The following is a 24,659-nucleotide window of genomic DNA, read 5'->3' as shown; positions in this document are numbered from 1 at the left end:
CTTTAGGGAGTCAGGAGGCAGGTTACTCATTGCAAGATTCCTCGCCTATGACTTGTGGTTATAGCCACTGTATTTATATGGTGAGTCCAGTTCAATCTAGTCAATGGTAACCCCAGGATGTTGATGGTTGGGGATTCAGTGATGGTGATGCCATTGAATGTCAAGGCGCAATGCGTATGTTCCTTCTTATTGGAAATGGTCATTGCCTGGCATTTGTATGTTGTGAATATTACTTGCTACCTTTTAGCCCATCCAAACATGAACAGATTAGTATCTGAGGAGTCACGAGTGGAGTTGAACATTGTGCAACCATTGATGATGCAGTTGAAGATGGTTGGGCCTAGGACGTTACCTTGAGGGACACCTGCAGTGAGTGAGATGATTGACCAAAACCATGATGGGATGTGTGTTCACAATACAGCCAGAAGGTTGAGTTTCGACTTTGGAAGTTCTACCAACACATGTCGATGACAAGCAGCAAGGACAGGACAGATTTCTGGTCAGCCACAAGATCATAGAATCCCTACAGTGTGGAAGCAGGCCAACTGGCCCATTGAATTCACACCAACCCTCTGAAGAGCATCACTCCCAGAACCATCTCCCTACTCTATCCCTGTAACCCTGTACTTCCCATGGCTAACCCATCTAACCTGTACATCCCTGAACACCATGGACAATTTAGCATGGCCAATCCACCTCACCAATACGTCTTTGGATTGTGGGAGGAAACCGGAGCACCCAGAGGAAACCCACGCAGACACGGGGGAGAATGTGTAAACTCCACACAGACAGTTGTCTGAGGCTGGAATCGAACCTGATCCCTGGCGCTGTGAGGCAGCAGCGCTAACCACTGAGCCACCGTGCAGCCTGTGGAGTCGGGAGCTGCCTCCGTGCCTTACTGTCAGTGGAGGTTGTTGTGTTGTGGAAGGTGGGACCTGTCTTTGGGAAGAGAACCTCAGAAGAGGGACCTTGAGCAGCTAACTGTCTCTTACAGGCCCCATAATTATTCTGATGAGAATAAGTGAAGAATTTGTGCAGCGATTTCCAAGACATTCCAAAGAGCATTAACAACTGACAGAATGCAGCCATCACTGCAGCGTGGGGAATATGGCAGTCAGGAGGTGCACAGCAAGATCCCACAAACACCACCACCACGGTGACAAGAGCAACAGTTTCAGTGAAGCCAGTCGAGGGATAAATATTGAACAGGACACTGCCTGGATCACTTCTGCTCAGCCTCGAAACAATCCCCTGGGGTCTGCCCGAGGAGGCAGGTGGGGATGGAGTTTGTCACCAGAATGTTGTCACACCATGGAGAACAGAGAGTTTGATGGTTCTCAGTGAAAATTGTATCGTACACGTCTGCATTTAACACAAATGGACTCGTGTGCCATTTTTCATTCACTCACGGAACTTTTGGTATCACCAGGCTGGCCGGCGTTTATTGCCCATCCCTAGCTGCCCTTGAACTGAGTGGCTTGCTAGGCCATTTCACAGGGCAGTTGAGAGTCAACCACATTAATCTGAGTCTGCAGTCAGGCCTTTATCCTGTCCGGAAGCAGCGGGAGACAGAGCGGAGGTGACGTTGGGACCAGGTGGTTGCCGGGGAGATAAGGACTTAGTATATATTTGGGCAGCAGCTAAACCTGAGATACTACATGTGTAGTATCTCCCTCCCACCCCTCTCCTCTAATCAGAAGAAAAGGACTCTGCAAGGTAAGAGTCTTTGTTTCTTTTATATATTTAAGTGCATTGTTTGGTATTAGTTAGTTGAGTTAAAGCTAAGGTTTACAATAGCAGAGGACCTCAGACCTGTGGCATGTGCCTCTTGCTTGATGTGGGAGCTCAGGGACGTGGCTGACGTTCCTGACTCTTACACTTGCCAGAAGTGTGTCCAGCTGCAGGTCCTGTTTGACCACATGACGGCTCTGGAGCTGCGGATGGACTCACTGTGGAGCATCCGCGATGCTGAGGAGGCCGTGGATAGCAGATTTAGTGAACTGGTCACACCGCAGGTTAGAATTGCTGAGGGAGACAGTGAATGGGTGACCAAAATGCAGAGAAAGAACAGGAAGGCAGTGCAGGTTTCCCCTGCGATCATTTCTCTCCCAAGCAGGTATACCGTTTTGGATACTGTTGGGTGAGATGGCTCACCAGGGAAGGCCAGCAATTTCCAGGATCATGGCACCGTGGCGGACACTGCTGTTCAGAAGGGCGGGAAAAAGACTCGTATGGCCATAGTCATACGGGAGTCTATTGTGAAGGGGAGTAGATAGGCGGTTCTGTGGCCGAAAACGGGACTCTCGGATAGTATGTTGTCTCCCAGGTGCTCAGGTCAGGGATGTCACCAATCGGCTGCAAAGCATTCTGAAAGGGGAGGGTGAGCAGCCAGTTGTCTTGGTGCGCATAGGCACCAACTATATAAGTAAAAAACGAGATAAGCAGAACTCAGGGAGATAGGAGAGAGGTTAAAGAGGAGGACCTCAAAGATAGTGATCTCAGGATTGCTACCAGTGCCACTTGCTAGTCAGGGTAGAAATGAAAGAATAGGCACGATGAACACATGGCTTGAGGAATGGTGTAGGAGGCAGGGGTTCAGATTTCTGGGACATTGGGACCAATTCTGGGGAAGGTGGGACTATTACAAATTGGATGGTCTAACCTGAACCAGACTGGAACTAATTTCCTTGGGATAGTTTTTGCGATTGCTGTTGGGGAGGATTTAAACTAATGTGGCAGGGGACTGGGAACCGGAAGAGAAGACTGGTAGACAGTGAGGTGGAAACGAGACACTGTAAGGAACAGGATCATGAAGTTAGCATTACCAAGGGGATGAACAGGCAGAGAGCAGATGAATGCAAAGGAACTAGTGGTCTGAAGTGCATATACTTTAATGCAAGGAGTATAGTGGGTAAGGCAGATAAACTTAGGGGTGGATTGGTACCTGGGAGTATGATGTTACTGTGATCACAGAGACTTGGTTGAAGGAAGGGCATGATTGACAACTAGAGTCAAGATTAGAGTTATGCTGGAAAAGCACGGCAGATCAGGCAGCATCCGAGGAGCAGGAAAATCGAAGTTTTGGGCAAAAGCCTTTCAACAGGAATGATTGGCAACTAAATGTTCCAGGATATAGATGCTTCAGACAGGACAGGGAGGAAGTAAAAGCGGAGGGGGGGAAGTTGCATTGCTGGTCAGGGATGATATCACAGCTGTGCTAAAGGAGGACACTATGGAGGACGTGAGCAGTGATGCATTATGGGTAGAACTAAAAAACAAAAAGGGTACAGTTACATTGTTGGGGCTGTACTACAAGCTTCCTAACAGTGAATGTGAGGTAAAAGAACAAATAGGTAAACATATTATGGAAAGATATAGAGGCAACAGGATGGTGGTGATGGGAGATTTTAATTTTCCCAGCATTGACTAGGATAAATTTAGTTTCAGAGGTCTGGATGGAGGAGAATTTGTAAGGAGCGTCCAGGAAAGTTTTCTAGAGCAGGATGTCAATAGTCCGACGAGTGAAGGGGCCATATTGGACCTGGTGTTGGGGAATGAGCCAGACCAGGTGGTAGAAGTTGCGGTGGGGGATTTCTTTGGGAATAGTGACCACAATTCTGTAAGTTTTAGAATACTCATAGTCAAAGATGAGAGTGGTTCGAAGGGATGAGTACTAAACTGGGCCAAGGCCAATTATATCAAAATTCGGCAGCAGCTGAGAAATGTGGATTGGGGGCAGATATTTGAAGGGAAGTCCACATTTGATATGTGGGAGGCTTTCAAAGATAGGCATGTCACTTTGAAAACAAGGGATAGGAAAGGCAAGGTTCATGAACCGTGGATGACAGGAGAAATTGTGCGACTAGCCAGGAGGAAAAGGGAAGCCTATATAAAGTCCAGACAGCTTAGAACAGAACGGGCTTTGGAGGAATATTGGGAGAGTAGGACCAATGTTAAACAAGGAATCAAGTGGGCTAAAAGGGGTCACGATATAACTTTAGTGAGCAGAATTAAGGAGAATCCCAAGGCCATTTATTCATATATAAGAAGCAAGAGGGTAACTAGAGAAAGGGTTCAAAGTTTGGGAGAAGATTTGTAGCTCAGGTGCTCGTTGTTGTGGGATTGGTCCACTAAAGGATGTTTCTAAGGTTGTGTGTCGAACCTGAGAAAACGGGTGAGATTCCCAGTGAATACTTTGAATCAGTGTTTACTGAGGAGAGTGACATGATGAATGTTGAGATTAGAGATAGAAGTTTGTTTACTCTGGATCATGTTAACATAAGGAGGAAGGATGTGTTGGGTAGGTTAAAGGATATTAAGGTGGACAAATCTCCAGAACCGGATGGGATCTATCCCAGGTTGTTGACAGAGGTGACAGAGGAAATAGCTGGGGACCTGACAGATATATTTGTAGCATCCTTAAACACAGGTGAAGTGCTGGAGGACTGGAGATTTGCTAATGTTGTCTCCCTGTTCAAGAAGGGTAGTAAGGATATTCCAGGTAACTACAGACTAGTGAGCCTTACGTCAGTGGTGGGAAAGTTGCTGGAGTAGGTACTGAGAAATAGAATCTATCTATATTTGGAAGAGAATAGGCTTATCAGTGATAGGCAACATGGATTTGTGCGGGGGAGATTGTGCCTTACCAACTTAATGGAAGTGACCAAGTTGATAGATGAAGGAAGGGCTGTAGATGTCATATACATGGACTTTAGTAAGGCATTTGATAAGGTTCCCCATGGTAGACTAAAGGAAAAAGTGAAGTCACATGGTGTGCAGAGTGTTCTAGCTAGGTGGATAAAGAACTGGTTGAGCAACAGGAGACAGAGAGTAGTAGTTGAAGGGAGTTTCTCAAAATGGAGAAAGGTGACTAGTGGTGTTCCACAGGGATCAGTGCTGGGGCCACTGTTGTTGTGATATACATAAATAATCTGGAAGAGGGTATTGTTGATCTGATCAGTAAGTTTGCAGCTGACATGAGGATTGGAGGAGTAGCAGAAAGCATAGGGGACTGTCAAAGAATACAGGACAATACAGATAGACTGGAGAGTTGGGGGGAGAAGTTGCAGATGGAGTTCAATCCGGACAAAGGAAGTGATGCATTTTGGAAGGTCTAATTCTAGAGTGAACTATACGGTAAACAGAAGAGCCTTGGGAAAATTTGATGAGCAGAGAGATCTGGGAGTTCAGGTCTATTGTACCCTGAAGGTGGCTGCGCAGGTGGATAGAGTGGTCAAGAAAGCATATGGTATGCTTGCCTTCATCGGATGTGAGGCAGCAGTGCTAACCACTGAGGCACCGTACCGCCCAAGGTCCATTCCTGAGGGTTAACAGCCGCACTGAATATGGGTGATTCCAGTGAAAGTCTAGTGTAGAAATAGTCGCATGGGATTGCAGTAACAGAGACAGGATAAAATGTTGGAGTCCCAGAGTTGGCAGATAACATAGCTGCAAGGGGCTAACAGTGCCGGCTCGTAATGAACATTACTATCTGTACCCATTACAGTTCAAAAAGTAATTTCAGACACTGAAAGTGAAAAGTTTTCTTTTATCCTTCATGTGATTTATCCTTCATCAGATGAAAGGAACACTTTGAGTTTCACATCATTAAATATAATGAGGCTGTTCAGAAAAGGCTTGATTTCACTTCTTTTGAAGATTTCCACTGTTCAAGCGTTTTGCAAATGCAGTGGTGATAACTGCTAAGGGGGGACCAGAGTTCTTTCTTTTCAGTTCTTTTAACCAGCTCCTTTTGAGGCTATGTCTTATTCCAAGTCTCATCAAATGCCTTGTGAAAGTCAGCACATGAACATTCTATGCTTAATGGCTCCTCACCAAGAGTTCCTTAAACATTTCAGTCAAACCACCCAAGGTGACCTGCCTTTCACAATGTTGAGTTTTCCTAATCAACCCAAAAATAGAAAGAGAGAAAACAGGAACAGGACTAGGCCATTCGGCCCTTCAAGCCTGCCCTACTATTCAATATGATCATCCAACACGGTCCCCTGTTCAAGGTTTGAGTAAAGATTCGTAGCTCAGGTGCCGGTTGCTGTGGTTGTGGATGTGTTTGCCAAGCTGAGAGGTTGATTTGCAGATGTTTCGTCCCCTGTCTGGGTGACAGCTTCAGTGCTTGGGAGCCTCCTGTGGGGTGCTGCGGTACTGTGTCTTCTGAAACTTCTTCGCCTCCGTTCCTGCTGCTTCCGGAATATACCGGCTATGACAATAAACGACCAGAACCAGCAACCGGCAGCAGCAGAAACGGAACCAAATAGATTCCATAAGACACAGTACCACAGCTCTACACAGGAGGCTCCAAAGCACTGAACATGTCACCCAGACAGGGGACAAAACGTCTGCAAATCAACTTTTCAGCTCGGTGAACATACCCACAGTCACGGCAATATCCCCTGTTCTCTCTTTCTCCCCATACTCTTTGATCCCTTTTGCCCTAAGAACTATATCTATCTCCTTCTTTAAAACAGTCAGTGTTTTGGACTCAACTGCTTTCTGTGGCAGAGAATTCCGCAGGCTCGCCACTCTCTGAATAAAGAAATTTCTCCTCATCTCGGCCCAAACTATTCCGAGCATTCGGATTTCAGCTGAGACCTGCCTTTGCTTCATTGCTCCTACGTGGGTAAAAGCTATCTCACTGTCCTGTCTTTGACATTGCTCCTTCAAGGATGTTTGTACAAACCAGATCGATATTTCCAGAGTCCTTTCCTACTCACTTCCTCCTGGTGTATTTTAAGATATATGGCCTCCTGACCCTCATGTTCCTCCTTCAATATGAATGTTTCACATGAACTGAGTTGCTCCCTCTGATTATATAGATTCTACAATGGCTTTGGAAGATCGCCATTGAATTCACTACAGGTACGAGCTCTCAGCAACAAACTGCTCAAATTCAGCAAAGATCGATGATTTCACTCAAATAAAGTAGCACCAGGCACATAAAAAGAACCAATTGTGGATAGGAGTGTATTCTTCAGATGATGAAGCTCAAGCCTGGGAGTGTTTGATTGGGACAGTGTACAGACAGCTTTACTTTCAGGTTGAAAGAAGAGAGACAGATTTACACTCTATGTAACCATGTACGGTCCTGTCCTGGGAGTGGTTGATAGGGACAGTGTAGAGGGAGCTTTCTTCTGTATCTAACTCTGTGCTGTACCTGTCCTGCAGGATTTGTGATGGAGTCAGTGTAGAGAGAGCTTTATTTTCAGTTTAAATCAGTAGTAGATGCTTTACTCTGTATCAAACTCAATGCTATCCCTGTCCTGGGAGTATTTGATGAGGGAGCTTTACCCTGTATCTAATCCACTGCCATCCCTGTCATATGACTGTTTGATGGGGATAGTGTAGAGGGAGATTTACTCTGTCTGGAACCTTGTGCTATCCCTACCCCGGAAGTGTTTGAAGGGGACACTGTAGAGGAAAAGTTGCTCTGCATCTAACCCCATTAAATTCCTGTCCTGGGAGTGCTTGATGGGGACATTATAAAGGAAGCTTTACTCTGGCACCTTGTGCTGTGTTTAACATAAGCTGTAGTGGGAACTGTATTCAATAAGTGCTTTCTCTACTCTGGATCATTTCAACAGAATATAAGGAGATTCCTGAAGAAGGGCTAATGCCCGAAACGTCGATTCTCCTGTTCCCTAGATGCTGCCTGACCTGCTGCGCTTTTCCAGCAACACATTTCCATCTCAACAGAATATAACTAAGGCTCAGTTCATTCTTTGAAGTGTAGTCACTTTTGTAACATAGCAACCAACCACAGTGGCATATGAATGCACAGTAAGATCCCACAACAGCTAAATAGCCAAACCCATATTTCACTTACTGTGGCAGTAGAATCATAGAAACACAACAATGCAGAAGAGGCCATTCTGTCCATCATGTCTGCACTGACCCTCCAAAGAGCCTGAACATCCCAAGGGCAATTTCCCATGGCCAATCCATCTGACCTGGACATCTGTAGACTGCAGGAGAAAACCACAGCACCAGGCTGAAGTCCACGCAGACACGGGGAGAATGTGCAAACTCCACACAGACAGTCATCCAAGGCTGGAATCGAACCTGGGTCCCTGGCACTGTGAGGCAGCAGTGCTAACAACTGAGCCACCGTGCTGGAGGAGTAAAGTTTGCCAGGCAATCAGGGAGAATTGCCAAAGAGTGCTGTGCGATTCATGTGAGAGGGGGGGACGACCAGGTTTACTGTACGTGAGCGGGAGTCTCCTTTCTTATCGGAGAGATCCGTTCTACAGGGGTTTCATTAAAAGAAGGGGTCTGAGCTGGTGAGGGAAGTGTGTCCTTGGGGAGGACAGTGTGGGAGTGGGGCAGGACGGTTCTCTGCATTTTCGGGAGCCATGTTGAAAGAACCTCCGGCTCCATTGAGTTTAATGGCGGCCCACGAGTGAGAGAACTATCTTTCTGAGTGGACCTGAAGGACTATTTTTGAATTAAATGTTCCACTCCTCCCTTACCCAAACATGAGCGTCTCAAAACTGCTGCGGCTGAGACTGAAATGCTGTGTATTTACACAGCACCGTTTGTAACCACCGGACATCCTAAAGCATTTTGCAGTTAATAAGGGTCTTTGGAAGTGCAGTCACTGCTAGAATGTGGCAACTTTAGGAGGTATGGTTTGTAAGTTTGTAGATGACACCAAAATTGGAGGTGTAGTGGACAGCGAAGAAGGTTACCTTAGATTACAATGGGTTCTTGATCAGATGGGTCAATGGGCTGAGGAGTGGCCAATGGAATTTAATTTAGATAAATGCGAGGTACTTCAGTTTGGAAAGGCAAATCAGGGTAGGACTTATACTCTGAATGGTAAGGTCCTGGTGAGTGTAATTGAACAAAGAGACCTTGGAGTGCAGGTTCGTAGCTCCTTGAAAGTGGTAGATAGGATAGTGAAGAAGGCGTTTGGTATGCTTTCTTTTATTGGTCAGAGCATTGAGTACAGGAGTTGGGAGGTCATGTTGCGGCTGTACAGGACATTGGTTAGGCCACTGTGAAATATTGTGTGTAATTCTGCTCTCCCTCCTATCGGAAAGATGTTGTGAAACTGGAAAGGGTTCAGAAAAGATTTACAAGGATGTTGCCAGGGTTGGAAGATCTGAGCTATCGCGAGACGCTGAACAGGCTGGGGCTGTTTTCCAGGAGCACCAGAGGCTGAGGGGTGACATTATAGAGGTTTATAAAATCATGAGGGGCATGGATAGGGTAAATAGACAAGGTCTTTTCCCTGTTTTGGGAGAGTCCAGACTAGATTAGAGTGGTGCTGGAAAAGCACAGTAGGTCAGGCAGCATCTGAGGAGCAGGCTCACATCTAGCAATTTAGCATGGCCAACCCATCTCACCTGCACATTTTTGGACTGTGAGAGGAAGCCCATGCAGACACAGGGAGACTGTGCAAACTTCACACAGCAGTCACTCAAAAGCAGAATTGAACCCGGGTCCCTGGTGCTATAAGGCAACAGTGCTAACCACTGAGCCACCGCGCCCCCAAACCTGACCCTCCTGACATGGTGACATGACTGTAGCTGACTGAGTCACAATCTTTCTCATCAGGACCATCGACAAGCAAAAAGGCAGTTATTGGAGATCGGGCCTCCTCTGCTCTTACCTTATTCTCCAGGCGGCCAATCAGTTCAGCCAATCTGTTGATCTGCGATTCAAGTCCTTCTTCCCTACCGGCTGGGAGAGCTGATGGGGAAAACAGACAAACACAAACCTCCTGGTTAGAAACATTCCCATCCAGAAAAAAAACCACACAAAATGCTTCCACCGTATCTCTGTGAGTGGACTGATGGGATACTGCTCTGGTTCCCTGGTTCAGCATTTCTCCTGCCCTGCACTCATCAAATTTTCTCCTTCAGCCTTCCTGGAATTGTTTGTTATGATACAGAGTAAGATACAGAGTGAAACATCCTCTACACTGTCCCCCATCAAACACTCACAGGACAGGGACAGTATGGGGTTAGATACAATGTAAAGCTTCTTCTACACTATCCTCATCAAACACTCCCAGGACAGATAATGCCACAAATACAGAGTGTGATAATTTTGTTGCTTGCTACTGATATCATACTGACCCAGACAAACTCATAAAATCCATGTAAAAATCATGTTCAAATCCCTTCAGTGCTTCAATCCTCCTTTTATCTACCACCTCCTCTAGTTCTTCAAATGTCTGCCCCAACATCCATCATCCCAAAACCAGTGGCTCTGGAACCCTTTTCACTTCTTGCTACTGAGCTCTGGAATCCTTTCTTGATACTTCTCTGCTTTGTCTCCTCTTCTTTTAAGATCCTCCTTAAACCTTACCATTCTGTTAGTCCACAATGGTCATACAGTCATACAGCACAGAAACAGACCCTTCGGTCCAACCAGTCCATGCCAACCATGCTCCCAAACTGAACTAGTCTCACCTGCCTGTGATATCTCTCCAAACATGTTTTAATCATGTACTTAACCAAATGTCTTTTAAATGTTATAACTGTACCTGCATCCACCATTTCCTCTGTAAGTTCATTCCTTACACAAACCACTTTCTATGTAAAAACGTTGCCCTTTGTGATTTTTTAAAACCTTTCTCCTCTCACCTTAAAAATATGCCCCCTAGTCTTGAAATCCCCCAACCTGGGAAAAACAAACCTTGATTATTCATCTTATCCATGCCCCTCATGATTTTATAAATCTGAATAAGGTCATCCCTAAGTCTCTGATGCTCCAGGGAAAGAAATCCCAGCCTATTCAGCCTCTCCCTATAACTCAAGCCCTCCATTCCCAGCAACATCCTGGTAAATCTTTTCTGAATTCTCTCCAGCTTCCTATAACAGAGAATCAGAACTGCACACAGTACTCCTGAAGCGGCGTCTTCAATGTCCTGTACAACCTCAACATGATGTCCCAACTACCACACTCAAAGTTCTGAGGAAAGAAAGCAAGTCACAATGGCCTGAAAGGGTTAATATTGTGGAGTGACAAAAGCATCACCCACTATGATGATACTTCAGGACAGAGCAGCTTCAGGTCTCAATGGAGTGGCACCCAACATTTGGTTCTCCCCAGGAACTGTGTTGATCATCTCAATATCATTGGCAGCTAATAACTAACTCACTACACCTCTTTAACTACAAGCGATTCCTTTAACTGGACAAGGAGGTGGCTAATCTCTCCCACACTAACTCGACCAGGCCCTGTCAATCTTACATTTAAATAGCATTGTGCCAACAGCCTTCATCCTGAGTCGCAGCTCATTGAGTCTAGTGAGCTGACACGTCTATCCAATAGCCATCTTTCCTCAGGTCTCCAACATTGCAGTTGTTGCTTTCAGGGTGTCTGGTTAGTTTCTTGGGGTGTTTTCGTCAATTGTAACACCTCTTTGTGGGGAAAGAAGCCAATACGTGTGAAGATTATGCTCAAAGTATGCGAGTAAAGAGATACTGTGCTCCAGAGGAGAAAGCATCTGAAAAATTGTTTGCATTGAGCAGAAAATCATCACCCACCATTGTGACAAATGATACATGAATGATAGTCAAAAATTAGCACTTAAATGAGTAACTGCAGCCACCATTATTGGTCCTCCCACACATTGTATCACAGTCTATAAGTAAGTATAGTGTAACACAATTTCAAAACAAAATCTGAGTCAGAGAGATGTGTTGTATTAAATATTTAGTGCAAAATATCAGTACTTCACTGATTTCATTAATTCAAGATTATAAGTGTCATCACTTAACAATTATACCTTCTTAATCTGATGCCTCTTCCATTTTACATCTTCACAATCTATCAATATGCTAAGACAGAAAACATCAAACCTGCACACTAAACACTGACTGACATAATTAAACTGTATTCAATGCAATCACTTCTCTACCTCTTTTATTTTAAGGTCCAGCTAGATTCTTACCCAGAGTTGTAAATGTATTAGTTTTGTCAAATGTGTAATGTTGGAACTGATGGTATGGATGTTTATATTCAGTGGAGCAGAGTAATTTGATTTTCAGCTGATCACCTGCCTGTATACAAGCACTGCAGAATCCCACTGGAGGACAATTCAGAGGCACAGCTAAGGATTGAGTGGACAGTGCCTGTGGAAGATAGCCATCACGTAATATACTATTACCTTAAACTCAGTGAGGCATTTAGCCCAGTCACTATTACACATACTCACACTGGGACCCACACTTAGCCCAGTCACTACTATCTACACTCACTCTGAGATGCACACTTAGCACAGTCACTATTACTCGCACTCACCCTGGGACCTATACTTGGCACAGTCATTATTACTTACATTATTGTTCCTCCTACACATTGTTCACAGTCTATAAGTAAGAATAGTGTAATGCAGTTTATAAACCAAATCTGAGTGACTCACACTCAGCACAGTCATCATTCTTCACATTCGCCCTGGGACTCACACCACTATCAATTTCTCAAGGGCAACTGGTGACAGGCAATAAACGCTGGCCTAGCCAGAGACACCCACATTCCACAAGGGACTTAAAAAGAATCACTCTGGTAACTCACCAAGCCACTGTGACTCATACCTTACATGGTAACTTACACTCACCAAGTCACTGTGACTCATACCCTACCTGGTAACTCACAGTCGCTTGAGTCACTGTGACCCATACCTTACCTGCTCAGACACATTTACCTAAATCAGTTTTCAGTTTTTTGTCTCTTGCTGTCATTCTGCTGCTGGTGAAGTTGCTTGTGGCCTGCTGGTTATACCAACTCTCCACCACTCCGTGGCTGGTCTTGCTGTCATAGAACCTGTGACAAAGGAGAGAGAGTTACTCCACTTACCAGGAACTGTTCCACGTTCACTGTGGTCTCTGATTCTCCCTGCTCCATCATGGAGGTGCAAATCCCAATTGCCAGGAGTAATCCGTCAAGTACTCATCCACTTCTTCACACCCTCAGGAATTCCATTCCATTCTCCCAGTTCCTCTGTCCTTGTCACATCCATTCTGAAGTTGCCACCTTCCTCTGGGATGCCTCGGTCATGACCTTTCTCCCCTCCCCATTGTGGTTGACAGGGCCTTTCAGCTGATCCATCTCCTGCACTTAATGGTAAGGTCCTGGGGAGTACTGCCAAGCAAAGAGACCTTGGGGTGCAGGTTTGTTGAAAGTGGAGTCACAGGTAGACAGGGGAGTGAAGAAGGCATTTGGTTGAGGAGTTAGGATGTTATGTTGCAGCTGTGACAGGATATTGGTGGGGCCACTTTTGGAAGATAGTATTAATTTCTAGTCTCCCTGTGACAGGAAAGATGTTTTTAAACTTTAAACTTTAAACTTATAGAAGTTTATAAAATCATGAGGGGCATGACTAGGGCAAATAGCCAAGGTCTTTTTCCTAGGCTCCAAAATTAGAGAGCATAGATTTAAAGTCAGAGGGGAAAGACTTAAAAGGGATCTAAGAAGCAACTTTTTCACATAAAGGGTGATGCATATATCAAGTGAGATGCCAGAGAAAGGTGCAGATGGGTATAATTACAACATTTAAAAGGCATCTGGATGGGTACATAAATAGGAAATGTTCAGAGGGATACAGGCTAAATGATGGCAGATGGGACTAGATTAGTTTAGGATATCTGGTTGGCTTGGTTGAGTTGGACCAAAGGGTCTATTTCTGTGCTGAACAAAGCCACGACTCTATGATTCTCTGATTCAATGATGACCCAGCCTACAGCCTTACTGGATGAATAGTGACTGATGCACACAACATAGAACGTAGAACATTAGAGCGCAGTACAGGCCCTCTGACCCTCGAAGTTGCACAGACCTGTGGAACCAATCTGAAGTCCATCTAACCTACTCTATTCCATTCTCGTCCATAGGCCTATGCAATGACCATGTGAATGCCCTTAAAGTTGGCGAGTCGACGACTGTTGCGGGCAGTGCGTTCCATGCCCCTACTACTCTCTGAGTGAAAAAACTACTTCTGACATCTGTCCTATATCTATCACCCTTCAATTTAAAGCTATGTCCCCTTGTGCTAGCCATTACCATCCGAGGAAAAAGGCTCTCACTGTCCACCCCATCTAACCCTCTGATTATCTTCTATGTCTCAATTAAGTTGCCTCTCAACCTGCTTCTCTCTAATGAAAACAGCCATAAGTCCCTCAGCCTTTTCTCGCAAGACCTTCCCTCCATACCAGGCAACATCCTAGTAACTCTCTGCTGAACCTTCTCCAAAGCTTCCACATCCTTCCTATAATGCTGTGACCAGAACCATGCGCATTACTCCAAGTGCTGCCGCAGCAGAGTTTTGTACAGCTGCAACATGACCTCATGGCTCCGAAACTCAATCCCTCTATCAATAAAAGCTAACACACCGTATGCCTTCTTAGCAACCCTACCAACCTGGATGGCAACTTTCAAGGATCTATGTACCTGAACATCAAGATCTCTGTGCTCACCTACACAACCAAGAATCTTATCATTAGCCCGGTACTCTGTATTCCTGCTACTCCTACCAAACTAAATCACCTCATAATTTTCCGCATGAAACTCCATTTGCCACCTCTCAGCCCAGCTCTGCAGCTTATACATGTCCCTCTGTAACCTACAACGCCCTTCAGCACTATCTACATCTCCACCAACCTTAGTGTCATTGGTAAATTTACTGAGCCATCCTTCTACGCCCTCATCTAGATCATTTATAAAATGACAGCAGTGGACACAAATCAGATCTTTGTGGTACATCACTAGTAACTGAACTCCACAATGAATATTTCCCATCTACCACCACCCTCTGTCTTCTTTCAGTTAGTCAATTTCTGATCCAAACCGTTAAATCACCCTCAATCCCATGCCTCCATATTTTGTGCAATAGCCTATCGTGGGGAACCTTATCAAACGCCTTACTGAAATCTATATACACTATATCAATAGCTTTACCCTCATCCATCTGTTTGTCACCTTCTCAAAGAACTCAATAAGGTTTGTGAGGCATGACCTATGCTTCACAAAACCATGTTGACTATCCCTAATCAACATATTCCTCTCTAGATGATTATAAATCCTATCTTTTATTATCCTTTCCAAAACTTTGCCCACACCCGAAGTAAGGCTCCCTGGTTGATAATTACCAGGGTTGTCTCTACTCCCCTTCGTGAACATGGGGACAACATTTGCTATCCTCCAGTCTTCTGGCATCATTCCTTCCAATAATGATGACATAAAGATCAAAGCCAAAGGCTCTGCAATCTCCTCCCTGGCTTCCCAGAGAATCCTAGGATAAATCCCATCCAGCCCAGTAACTTACCTATTATTACACTTTCCAGAATTGCCAACATCTCCTCCTTATGAACCTCAATCCCATCTAGTCTATTAGCCTGTTTCTCAGTATTCTCCTCGACCACATTGTCTTTTTCTAGTATGAATACTGACAAAAAATATTCATTTAGCGCTTCCCCATGTCCTCTGACTCCATGCACAACTTGCCACTACTATGCTTGATTGGCCCTAATCTTACTGTAGTCATTCTTTTATTCATGATATACCCATAGAAAGCCTTAGGGATTTCCTTGATCCTATCTGCCAGTGGCTTCTCATGTCCCCTCCTGGCTCTTCTTAGCTCTCTCTTTAGGTCTTTCCTGGCTAACTTGTAACTCTCAAGCATCCTAACAGTCATCACATCTCATCCTAATATAAGCCTTCTTCTTCCTCTTGACAAGAGATTCAACTTCCTTAGTAAACCGTGGCTCCCATGCTCAGCAGCTTTCTCCCTGCCTGCCAGATACATACTTATCAAGGACACAGAGTAGCTGTTCCTTGAATAAGCTCCACTTTTCAATTGTGCCCATCCCCTGCAGTTTCCTTCCCCATCCTATGCATCCTAAATCTTGCCTAATCGCATCATAATTACCTTTCCCACAGCTATAACTCTTGCCCTGTGGTATATACCTGTCCCTTTTCATCTCTAAAGTAGACATAACTGAATTGTGGTCACTATCACCAAAGTGCACACCTACCTCCAAATCTAACACCTGGCCGGGACCATTATCCAGTAACAAATCTAATGTGGCCTCACCCCTTGTTCACCTGTCTACATACTGTGTTCTGCACACATTGGACAAAAACTGACCCATCTAAAGTACTTGAACTATAGTATTCCCAGTCAATATTTGAAACTTAAAGTCCCCATAACAACTACTCTGTCACCCCTGCTCCTATTCGAAGATCATCTTTGCTATCTGATCCTCTACATCTCTGGAACTATTTGGAGGCCGATAGAAAACTCCCAACAGGGTAAACGCTCCTTTCCTGTTTTTAATCACAGCCCATCCTACCTCAGTAGACGAGTCCTCAAATGTCCTTTCTGCCACCATAATACTGTCCTTGACTAACAGTCCACACCACCCCCTCTTTTACCATCTTCTCTGGTCTTGCTGAAACATCTAAATCCCAGAATCTTCAACAACTATTCCTGCCCCTGCTATATCCGTGTCTCTGAAATGGCCACAACATTGAAACCTCAGGCACCAACCCATGCTGCAAGTTCACCCACCTTATTCTGGATGCACCTGCAGTTGACACACTTCAAACCAACTTCTTGCTTGCTGGTGCCTTCTTGCGATCTTGAAATCTTAGTTCTGACTTCCCTACTCTCAACCTCTCGTATACTCAAATTACAATTTCGGTTCTCATCCCCCTGCTGAATTAGTTTAAACCCACCCGATGAGTATTAGAAAATTTCCCACCCCCAGGATATTGGTACCCCTCTGGTTCAGGTGTAGACCATCCTGTTTGTAGAGGTCCCACCTACCCCAGAAAGAGCCCCAATTCTCCAGGAATCCAAAACCCTCCCTCCTGCACCATTCGTGTAGTCACATGTTCAACTCCTCTCTCTCCCTATTCCTCACCTTGCAAGCACGTGGCACGGGCAACAAACCAGAGATGACCAGAGACTCGGATTCAATTCCTGCCTCAGGCAACTGACTGTGTGGAGTTTGCACATTCTCCCCGTGTCTGCGTGGGTTTCTTCCAGGTGCTCCGGTTTCCTCCCACAGTCCAAAAATGTGCAGGTCAGGTGAATGGCCATGCTGAATTGCCCATAGTGTTAGGTGAAGGGGTAAATGTAGGGGAATGGGTCTTGGTGGATTTCTCTTCGGAGGGTCGGTGTGGACTTGTTGGGCCGAAGGGCCTGTTTCCAAACTGGAAGTAATCTAATCTAATCTATTACAACTCTATTTGTTCCAGCACTAAGCTTCCACCCTAGCTCCCTGAATTTCTGTCTTAAATCCCCATCCCTTTTCCTACCTATGTCATTGGTGCCTATGTGGACCATGACTTGGGGCTGCTCCCCCTCCACCTCAAGGATTCCGAAAACACGATCCAAGACATCACGAATCCTGGCACCTGGGAAGCAACACACCAACCGTGAATGTCTGTTGTCCCCACAGAACCTCCTATCTGTCCCCCGAACTATGGAGTCCCCAATGATTAATGCTCTGCTGCTCTTGCCCCTTCCCTTCTGAAAAAAACAGGGACTGACTCTGTGCCAGAGACCTATACCCCATTGCTTACCCCGGTAAGCTCACCCCCCCCACAACAGTATCCAAAACAGTATACTTGCTGTTGTGGGGAACGGTCACAGGGCTATACCTGCACTGTCTGCCGGTTCCCTTTCCATCCCCTGACGGTAACCCATCTACCTTCTTCTTTTACGTGAGGTGTGACTACCTCCCTGCAACTCCTCTCAATAACAAAGTCTTCTTCATCATTACAGAGAGGTAGTCACACCTGAGTAGACATCAAGATGAAGGAATACAGTTCTGACAGCTCCTTTAAACTGCTAATACCCAAAATGGATTGATCCTCTTTGTAGGCTCCTTCTTGCTCTGACCTCTCACCAATGTTGTAATGGCTGCAGATGACAGCAACTCCCGGTAACTCAATCAAGAGACCTGAAGTTTGTAGGCGAGCAGTGTTATGCTGATCGCTTGTGATCAAGTGCTTCACAACAGGGAACTAATGGTGTTGTGGTATTATCGCTAGATGGGTAACCCAGTGATCTATACCGTCTGGGGATCTGAATTTGAATTCCCCTATAGGAGATGGTGGAATCTGTATTCATTCACAAAAGAATCTGGAATTGTCAATTGTTGTAAAAACTCACCTGAGTCACTAATACCGTTTAGGGAAGGAAATCTGCCATCTTTACCTGGTCTGGCCTACATGCAAGCCATTTTCTGTTTTAAAATTCAGTCATGGGATGTGGGCAAGCCAGCATTCATTGCCCGTCCCAGAGGGCAGTTGCCGGTTAACCACATTACTGTCGGTCTGGAGACACATGTAGGCCAGACCACATAAGGATGGCAATTTTCCTCCAATTAGTGAATTCGATTGGTTTTACCTGACAATGATTTCACGGTCACCGTTACACTCTTAATTCTAGATTATTATTGAATTCAAATTCCACCATCCGCCTGAGTGGGATTTGAACCTAGATCCCCAATCGTTATCTGGTCTCTGGATTAATATTCAAGCAACAACACCACTAGGTCATCATCAGGCCCCCAGCAAGCCAGCCAACTCTTAACTGCCTTCCGAAATGGCCAAGCAAGTCACTCATTTCAAGGGCAATTAGAGATGGCCAACGATTGCTCAATTTAAATGCTCAATGAAGAAATAAAAAAAACAGATTCTGATCCCACTCTCTCCCCTTTCTGAGTTTAACTGGGTTTTCGAGTTCCCTGGCCCACCTGAGTTGTAAATAACAGACCAGGCTCTGTCCTGGTCCATTTATTTGTCTGAACAACTCTCGGTGTGGCCCCTGCATCTACACAGGGACATCTGAAACACCCAACTAAAGTGGTCAGCTTTAAGGCACTGAACCTTTGAGGGGTTACAGGCTATTCAGGCTTCAATTCTGCAGAAGACTTTCTGAAACCTTTCTGTCTCAGACAGATCAAAGGGCAGGATCATGAATCCCCACTGCACAGCCAGGCCAAGGGAAGGAATGAATAATCTATCATCGCAGCCATTCAGCTTCCTGATAAATCAAGAATGAAAACTTACTTTGAGCATCAGGCTGTTGCTAAGCAACAAACTCCCTACCCCCACCTTCCAGAATTCGAGGAATTATTCTGAAGATTGCCTTTACACCACTGTTTGTCATTCCAGACTCACACTCTTTGTATATTACTAGTTTATTGTTCAGCATTACTTTAAGCATCAGGAGGAACCAAAAATACCTCAGAAAACAGAATCACTTATCAAGCACTGGAATCTTTGGAATGAGAGGAGGCCGTTCAGCCCCTCAGATCTATTCATTTCGATCGCAGCAGGGGTTTGTTATCTCTATCCCATTTCTGCTCCATATCTCTTGACACACCCAACCTGACAGCTTTCAATCAGACTCAGGGCCTGGAGTACAACACAGTGGCCAAGATGGAAAGAATGGGAGAACGTAAGTTTCCTCCGGGTGCTCCGGTTTCCTCCCATAGTCCAAAGATGTGCAGGTTAGGTGAATTAGTCAGGTTAAATTGCCCACAGTGTTCAGGGATGGGTAGGTTAGGTGCATTAGTCAGGGGTAAATGCAGAGTAATAGGGTAGGGGAATCAGTCTGGGTGGGTTACTCATCAGAGGGTCGGTGTGGACCTGTTGAGCTGAATGGCCTGTTTCCACACTGTAGGGATTCTATGATTCTATGATATTGAAATAAAAGGAAACTAATTAGTAGAGAATGAGGCAGTTCAGCCCCGTGAGCCTGCTCTGCCAGTTACTATCATCATGACAAATCTTATCATGATCACAACTCCATTTTCCTAACCGTTCTCCACATCCTTTTAACTCACTACTAATTTAAAATCTGGCTATCTCCTTCCTAAAATTACTCAAGGCCCTGTTCTAGGGCAGTGGATTCCACAGATTCATGACCCTTTGATAAAAGCAATTCCTCCAAAAAGGCTAGCAGGGATAATCCAGGAAATTACAGGTCTGTGAGCCTCATGTCAGTGGTAGGGAAACTATTGGAAAAGATTTTCAGGGACAAGATCTATACACATTTAAAAACAAATGGACTTATTAGCATGGTTTTGTGCAGGGGAGGTCTTGCCTCACTAACTTGATCGAGTTTTCTGAGGAGGTGAAGAAGATGATTGATGAGGGAAAGCAGCTCCCTACATGGACTTCAGTAAAGCCTTTGATAAGGTTCTTCATGCAGACTGATACAAAAGGTGAAGTCCCATGGTATCAGGGGTGAACTGGCAAGATGGATACAGAACTGGCTTAGTCATAGGAGACAGAGGGTAATAGTGAATTTATGCTTTTCAGAATGGAAGGTTGTGACTAATGGTGATCCACAGGGATCAGTGCTGGACCCTCTGCTGGTCTACATCAATGAGTTGGAGGGAAACATAGCTGGTTTAATTAATAAGTTTGCGGATGATACGAAGATTTGTGGAGTTGCGGATAGCGAAGAGGATTGCCAGAGGATATAGCAGGATATAGATCAGTTAGAAGCATGGGCAGAAATATGGCAGATGGTGTTTAATCCAGACAGATGAGAGGTGATGCATTTTGGAAGGACAAGTACGGGGGAAATTATAGCGAATGGTAGAACCCTTAGGGAGTACTGATATGCAGAGGAATCTGGGTGTGCAGGTACACAGATCAATGCAGGTAGATAGGTAGGAAAAAAGGCTTATTGCATGCTTGCCTTCATTGGAAGGGACATTGACTACAGGTACAAACAAGTTATGTTGCAGCTTTGTGGAACTTTGTTAAAAATCACACAACACCAGGTTATAGTCCAACAGGTTTAATTGGAAGCACCAGCTTTCGAAGCGCCGCTCCTTCATCAGGTGGTTGTGGAGTACACAATTGTAAGACACAGAATTGTAATATACAGAATTATGTACTTCCCAACCACCTGATGAAGGAGCAGCGTTTCAAAATCTAGTGCTTCCAATTAAACCTGTTGGACTATAACCTGGTGTTGTGTGATTTTTAACTTTGTACACCCCAGTCCAACACCGGCATCTCCAAATCAATTGTAGAACTTCAGTTAGGCCATACTTGGAACATTGCGTACAGTGGTGGTCCACTATCAGAAGCATGTGGATGCTTTGGAGAGGTGACAGAGAAAGTTTACCAGGATGTTGCATTGTATGGGGGCGGGGGGGGGGGGGGGGGGGGGGAGAGGTTTAACGATGAAGAAAGGTTGGATAGACTGATCTTGTTTTCATTGCAACACAAAAGGTTGAGGGGTCACCTGATAGAAGTTTATAGCTTGTGAATGGCATGGATAAAGTGGAAAGTATGAGGCTTTTTCCCAGGTGGAGTGGTCAGTTACAGGTTCAAGGTGATGGTAGCAGGAGGTTGGGCGGTGATTGTATTTTAAAGAGATGTGCAACCTTAAAGAGAAATTTTTCACACAAGGGGTGATGAATACTCGGAACGCACTGCTAGAAGGGGTGCTGGAATCAGACACAATGGCAGCATTCAGGAAATACCTGGACGAACACATGAGTAGGGAGGGAAGAGAGAAATATGGATCCTGCAAGTGAAGACAGTTTTAGTATGTAAGAGCAAAATGTATTGGCACAGGCTTGGAGGGCCGAAGGGCCTCTTCCTGTCCTGTATTGTTATTTGTTCTTTGTTGTTCCTCATTTCTGTTTTCAATCTGCCATCCTTTATCCCAAAACTATAACCTTTCATTCTCCACTGTCGACATGAGCAAACATCTGGCCTATGTCTACCTTGTTAATCCACATTAGCATCTTATAAACCTCAGATCTCCTCTCATTCTTCTCAATGACAGAGATTACAGGCCTAAACTGCTCATCTCTGGACTCAATCTCGTGAACTTGCTCTGAACAGTCTCCAGTGCAACTACATCCTTTCTCAAGGAAGGGGACCCAAATTGTACGCAATACACCAGGTCTCACTAATGTCTAGCATAATTGCAGCAACTCTTCCCTCCTTTTGAACTCTATGCCTTTCACAATAAATACTATTTGCCTTCCCTATTTTTGGCTCAACACCGAGGGCTGAAGGGCCTGTTCTGCGCTGTTTTGTTCTATGTCCTCTGTCACCTGTTCCCCTGAATACTGGTTTTCTGCGATACATGTACAAGGCCAACCATAATAAGTTGGCCTTCAAATCCCCCAAACAAAATGGAATGGGAGAAGCATTAAGATAAAAGAACTGTGATTAGCTGTCTTTGGGGAATGAAGCCGAGGAGATTTCATGGCTAAATGTTCATCATGTCATAAAGAAAATATCGCAGGAATGAACACAACAATTCATTCTTACAGAGCCAGGTGATACAAGATAGTTTAAAATATCCTGCGATTATTTACAGCACCTGGAGCCACCAATCTAATCAGCCTTCATTTTGCCCTGTAATTCTGATCAGGCAGCAAGGACACCTACCAAAAGCAAGAGGACCCCCACCTTCCCGTGGGCACGCCGGGACTCATTGATGACAAACTTTGCTTAGAAAAGAAGATTAATAATTGATCAGAGAGCCACATACCCTGTCTGAGTGGTCTGGTCATCGATCGCATCAACTGCACTTTCCACAGAGGTTAGCAGGGACTGAATTTGGCTGGATGTCTCTTTCAACAGGAACCTGGTCACAAACTGGTCCAGCTTTGTCCCACTTTCATATACCTGGGGAGCAAAAGGTTACAGGCAATCAAGACTCTTTAAAAGCAGACTGAAAGTGAAAAAAAATGAAAATCAGGATTGCTTTCATATTTGTTTGCAATTTTTGTTCATTCATTGTCTATTAGGTGATTATCAAATTTCGTTGGAAGTGACATGAGTTGAGCTTATCGAATGCCTTCTAAAAATTCCATAATTCTACCAGTTAGCCTTTATGCACTAATTTATTAAACTTCCATTAAAGAATTCCAGTGGATTAGTGAGATGGGACCCTAAAATGACTGAAATATTATACTTGCTGCTGAAGAAAGTATTCATGTTTTCAAGCCTGTCCAAATATTAATCAAGTTATTCATTAGTTTTCATGCTGGGAGTTTGATTGGAAAGGACAGTAATTACAGAATGAGCATCTTTCTCTTTGCTGAATATCTTTTCCAGCATCATTCATTCACACTATTTCTGAAATAGGGAGGTGCAGCTAAAACCTGACGACCTGATCTTTCTTTGCTCTGTTTCCTTACCACTCCTCTGAGTGCACATTGTCCATAAGACCCATCCCACCCTCCCTCAGCTCTATCATCACATGGACACCCAAATTCTCTTCCAGCTTCCCAAGGTACTGCTAACAGTTCTCTTTCATCAGGTAGTGTGCCCCATCTACTCAAAAGCTGCTGTCATTACCTGCTCCTCAATGCCCCTCCTTGAACCTTATGTGACAGCATGGTGGCTCAGTGGTTAACCCTGCTGCCTCACAGTGCTGGTTTCAATTCCAGCCTCGGGCGATTGTGTGTGTGGAGTTTGCACATTCTCCCTGTGTCTGCGTTGGTTTCCTCTGGGTAATCCGGTTCCCTCCCACAGTCCAAAGATTTGCAGGTCAGGTGGATTGACCTTGCTAAATGTCTGTAGTGTCCAGGGATGTGCAGGCTAGGTGGGTTAGTCATGGGGAATAAAGGGATAGGGTAGAGGGTTGGGTCTGGATGGGCTGCCCTTTAGACGGTCAGTGTGGGCTCGAGGGCTGAATGGCCTGTTTTCATACTGTAGAGATTCTATGATTATATTTGTGTAAACTCTCGTCCCACCTTGAGGTACTTGGCCACTTCTCAATCCTCCCCAATATTACAACCACAAGTTTGAATGTTTCCAATCAGGATTGTATTCCTATTACAACACTTATTAAAGTTACAAATTACATCCTGTAAGATTGTAGCCTAATCTATCTTGCTTTTTGTCCTTCTTGCCAAGTTCATAAAATAGGATTTTAAGATGTAGGAGCAGATGTAGGCCATTCAGCCCATTGAGTGTATTCCTACATTCAATGGGTTCATGGTTAATCTGATAATCCTCAACTCCACTTTCCTACCTTTTTCCCATAGCCCTTGAATCCCTTGCTGATTAAAAGTCTGTCTCAATCTTGAATATACTTAATGATCCAGCCTCAACAGGGAAGAATTCTACAGATTCACTACCCCTGAGGGAAGAAATTCCTCAATTTGTCCTCAATGTGCAAGCTCTCATTCTAAGATGATGCCCTCTGGTCCTAGACTCTCCCACAAAGGGAAATAGCCTTTGTGCATCTATCCTGACAAGTCCCCCATGAATCTCATATATGTCAATAAGGATGCTCTTCATCCTTTTATATTCCAATGAGTACAGGCCAAATATACTCAGCCTCTCCTCATAAGACTGTCCCTCCAAACCTCGTGAACATTTTCTGGACTGCTTCCAATGGCAGTATGTCTTTCCTTAGATAAGGGGGCCACAACTGTTTAAAGCATTCCAGCTACCACCTTTGAAACAGGCTTGAATGCTTCCAATCAGGATTTTATTCCTATTATTTTATTCCACCCTCTTCCAAAGCCTGTCAACTGCTGTCCATCTGAGTGGGACTATTATCAAACAATTCCATTTTTACCCAGCTCATCAAAGCCAGAGTAACACATCGAGTTATACCCCATCTACCACCCCCTGAGAAAAAGAACCGGAAATGACATCACCAAGGGAAATAATGTCATCACAGGAAA

General features: G+C 44.7%; 1 protein-coding gene across 2 annotated transcripts in view; it reads right to left on the bottom strand.

Moving 5' to 3' along the window:
* necab2 (N-terminal EF-hand calcium binding protein 2) overlaps nucleotides 1-24,659 on the bottom strand; it is a 148,399-nt gene that overhangs the window by 41,653 nt on the left and 82,087 nt on the right. For both annotated transcript variants that reach the window (XM_043707377.2, XM_043707376.2), the window contains exons 6-8: nucleotides 22,508-22,644; nucleotides 12,671-12,789; nucleotides 9,626-9,705 (exon numbers count right to left, since the gene is read on the bottom strand). In XM_043707377.2, the coding sequence (XP_043563312.1) occupies nucleotides 9,626-9,705; nucleotides 12,671-12,789; nucleotides 22,508-22,644 (336 nt within the window). The remainder of the gene's footprint in view (nucleotides 1-9,625; nucleotides 9,706-12,670; nucleotides 12,790-22,507; nucleotides 22,645-24,659) is intronic.

The sequence above is a fragment of the Chiloscyllium plagiosum genome, unplaced genomic scaffold (assembly GCF_037043375.1).
Source record: "Chiloscyllium plagiosum isolate Xiang-an unplaced genomic scaffold, Cpla_swu_hap1 HiC_scaffold_17, whole genome shotgun sequence".
NCBI lineage: Eukaryota > Metazoa > Chordata > Chondrichthyes > Orectolobiformes > Hemiscylliidae > Chiloscyllium > Chiloscyllium plagiosum.
Note: the sequence above shows the minus strand (reverse complement) of the source record. Positions and strands in the feature narration are given on the sequence as shown.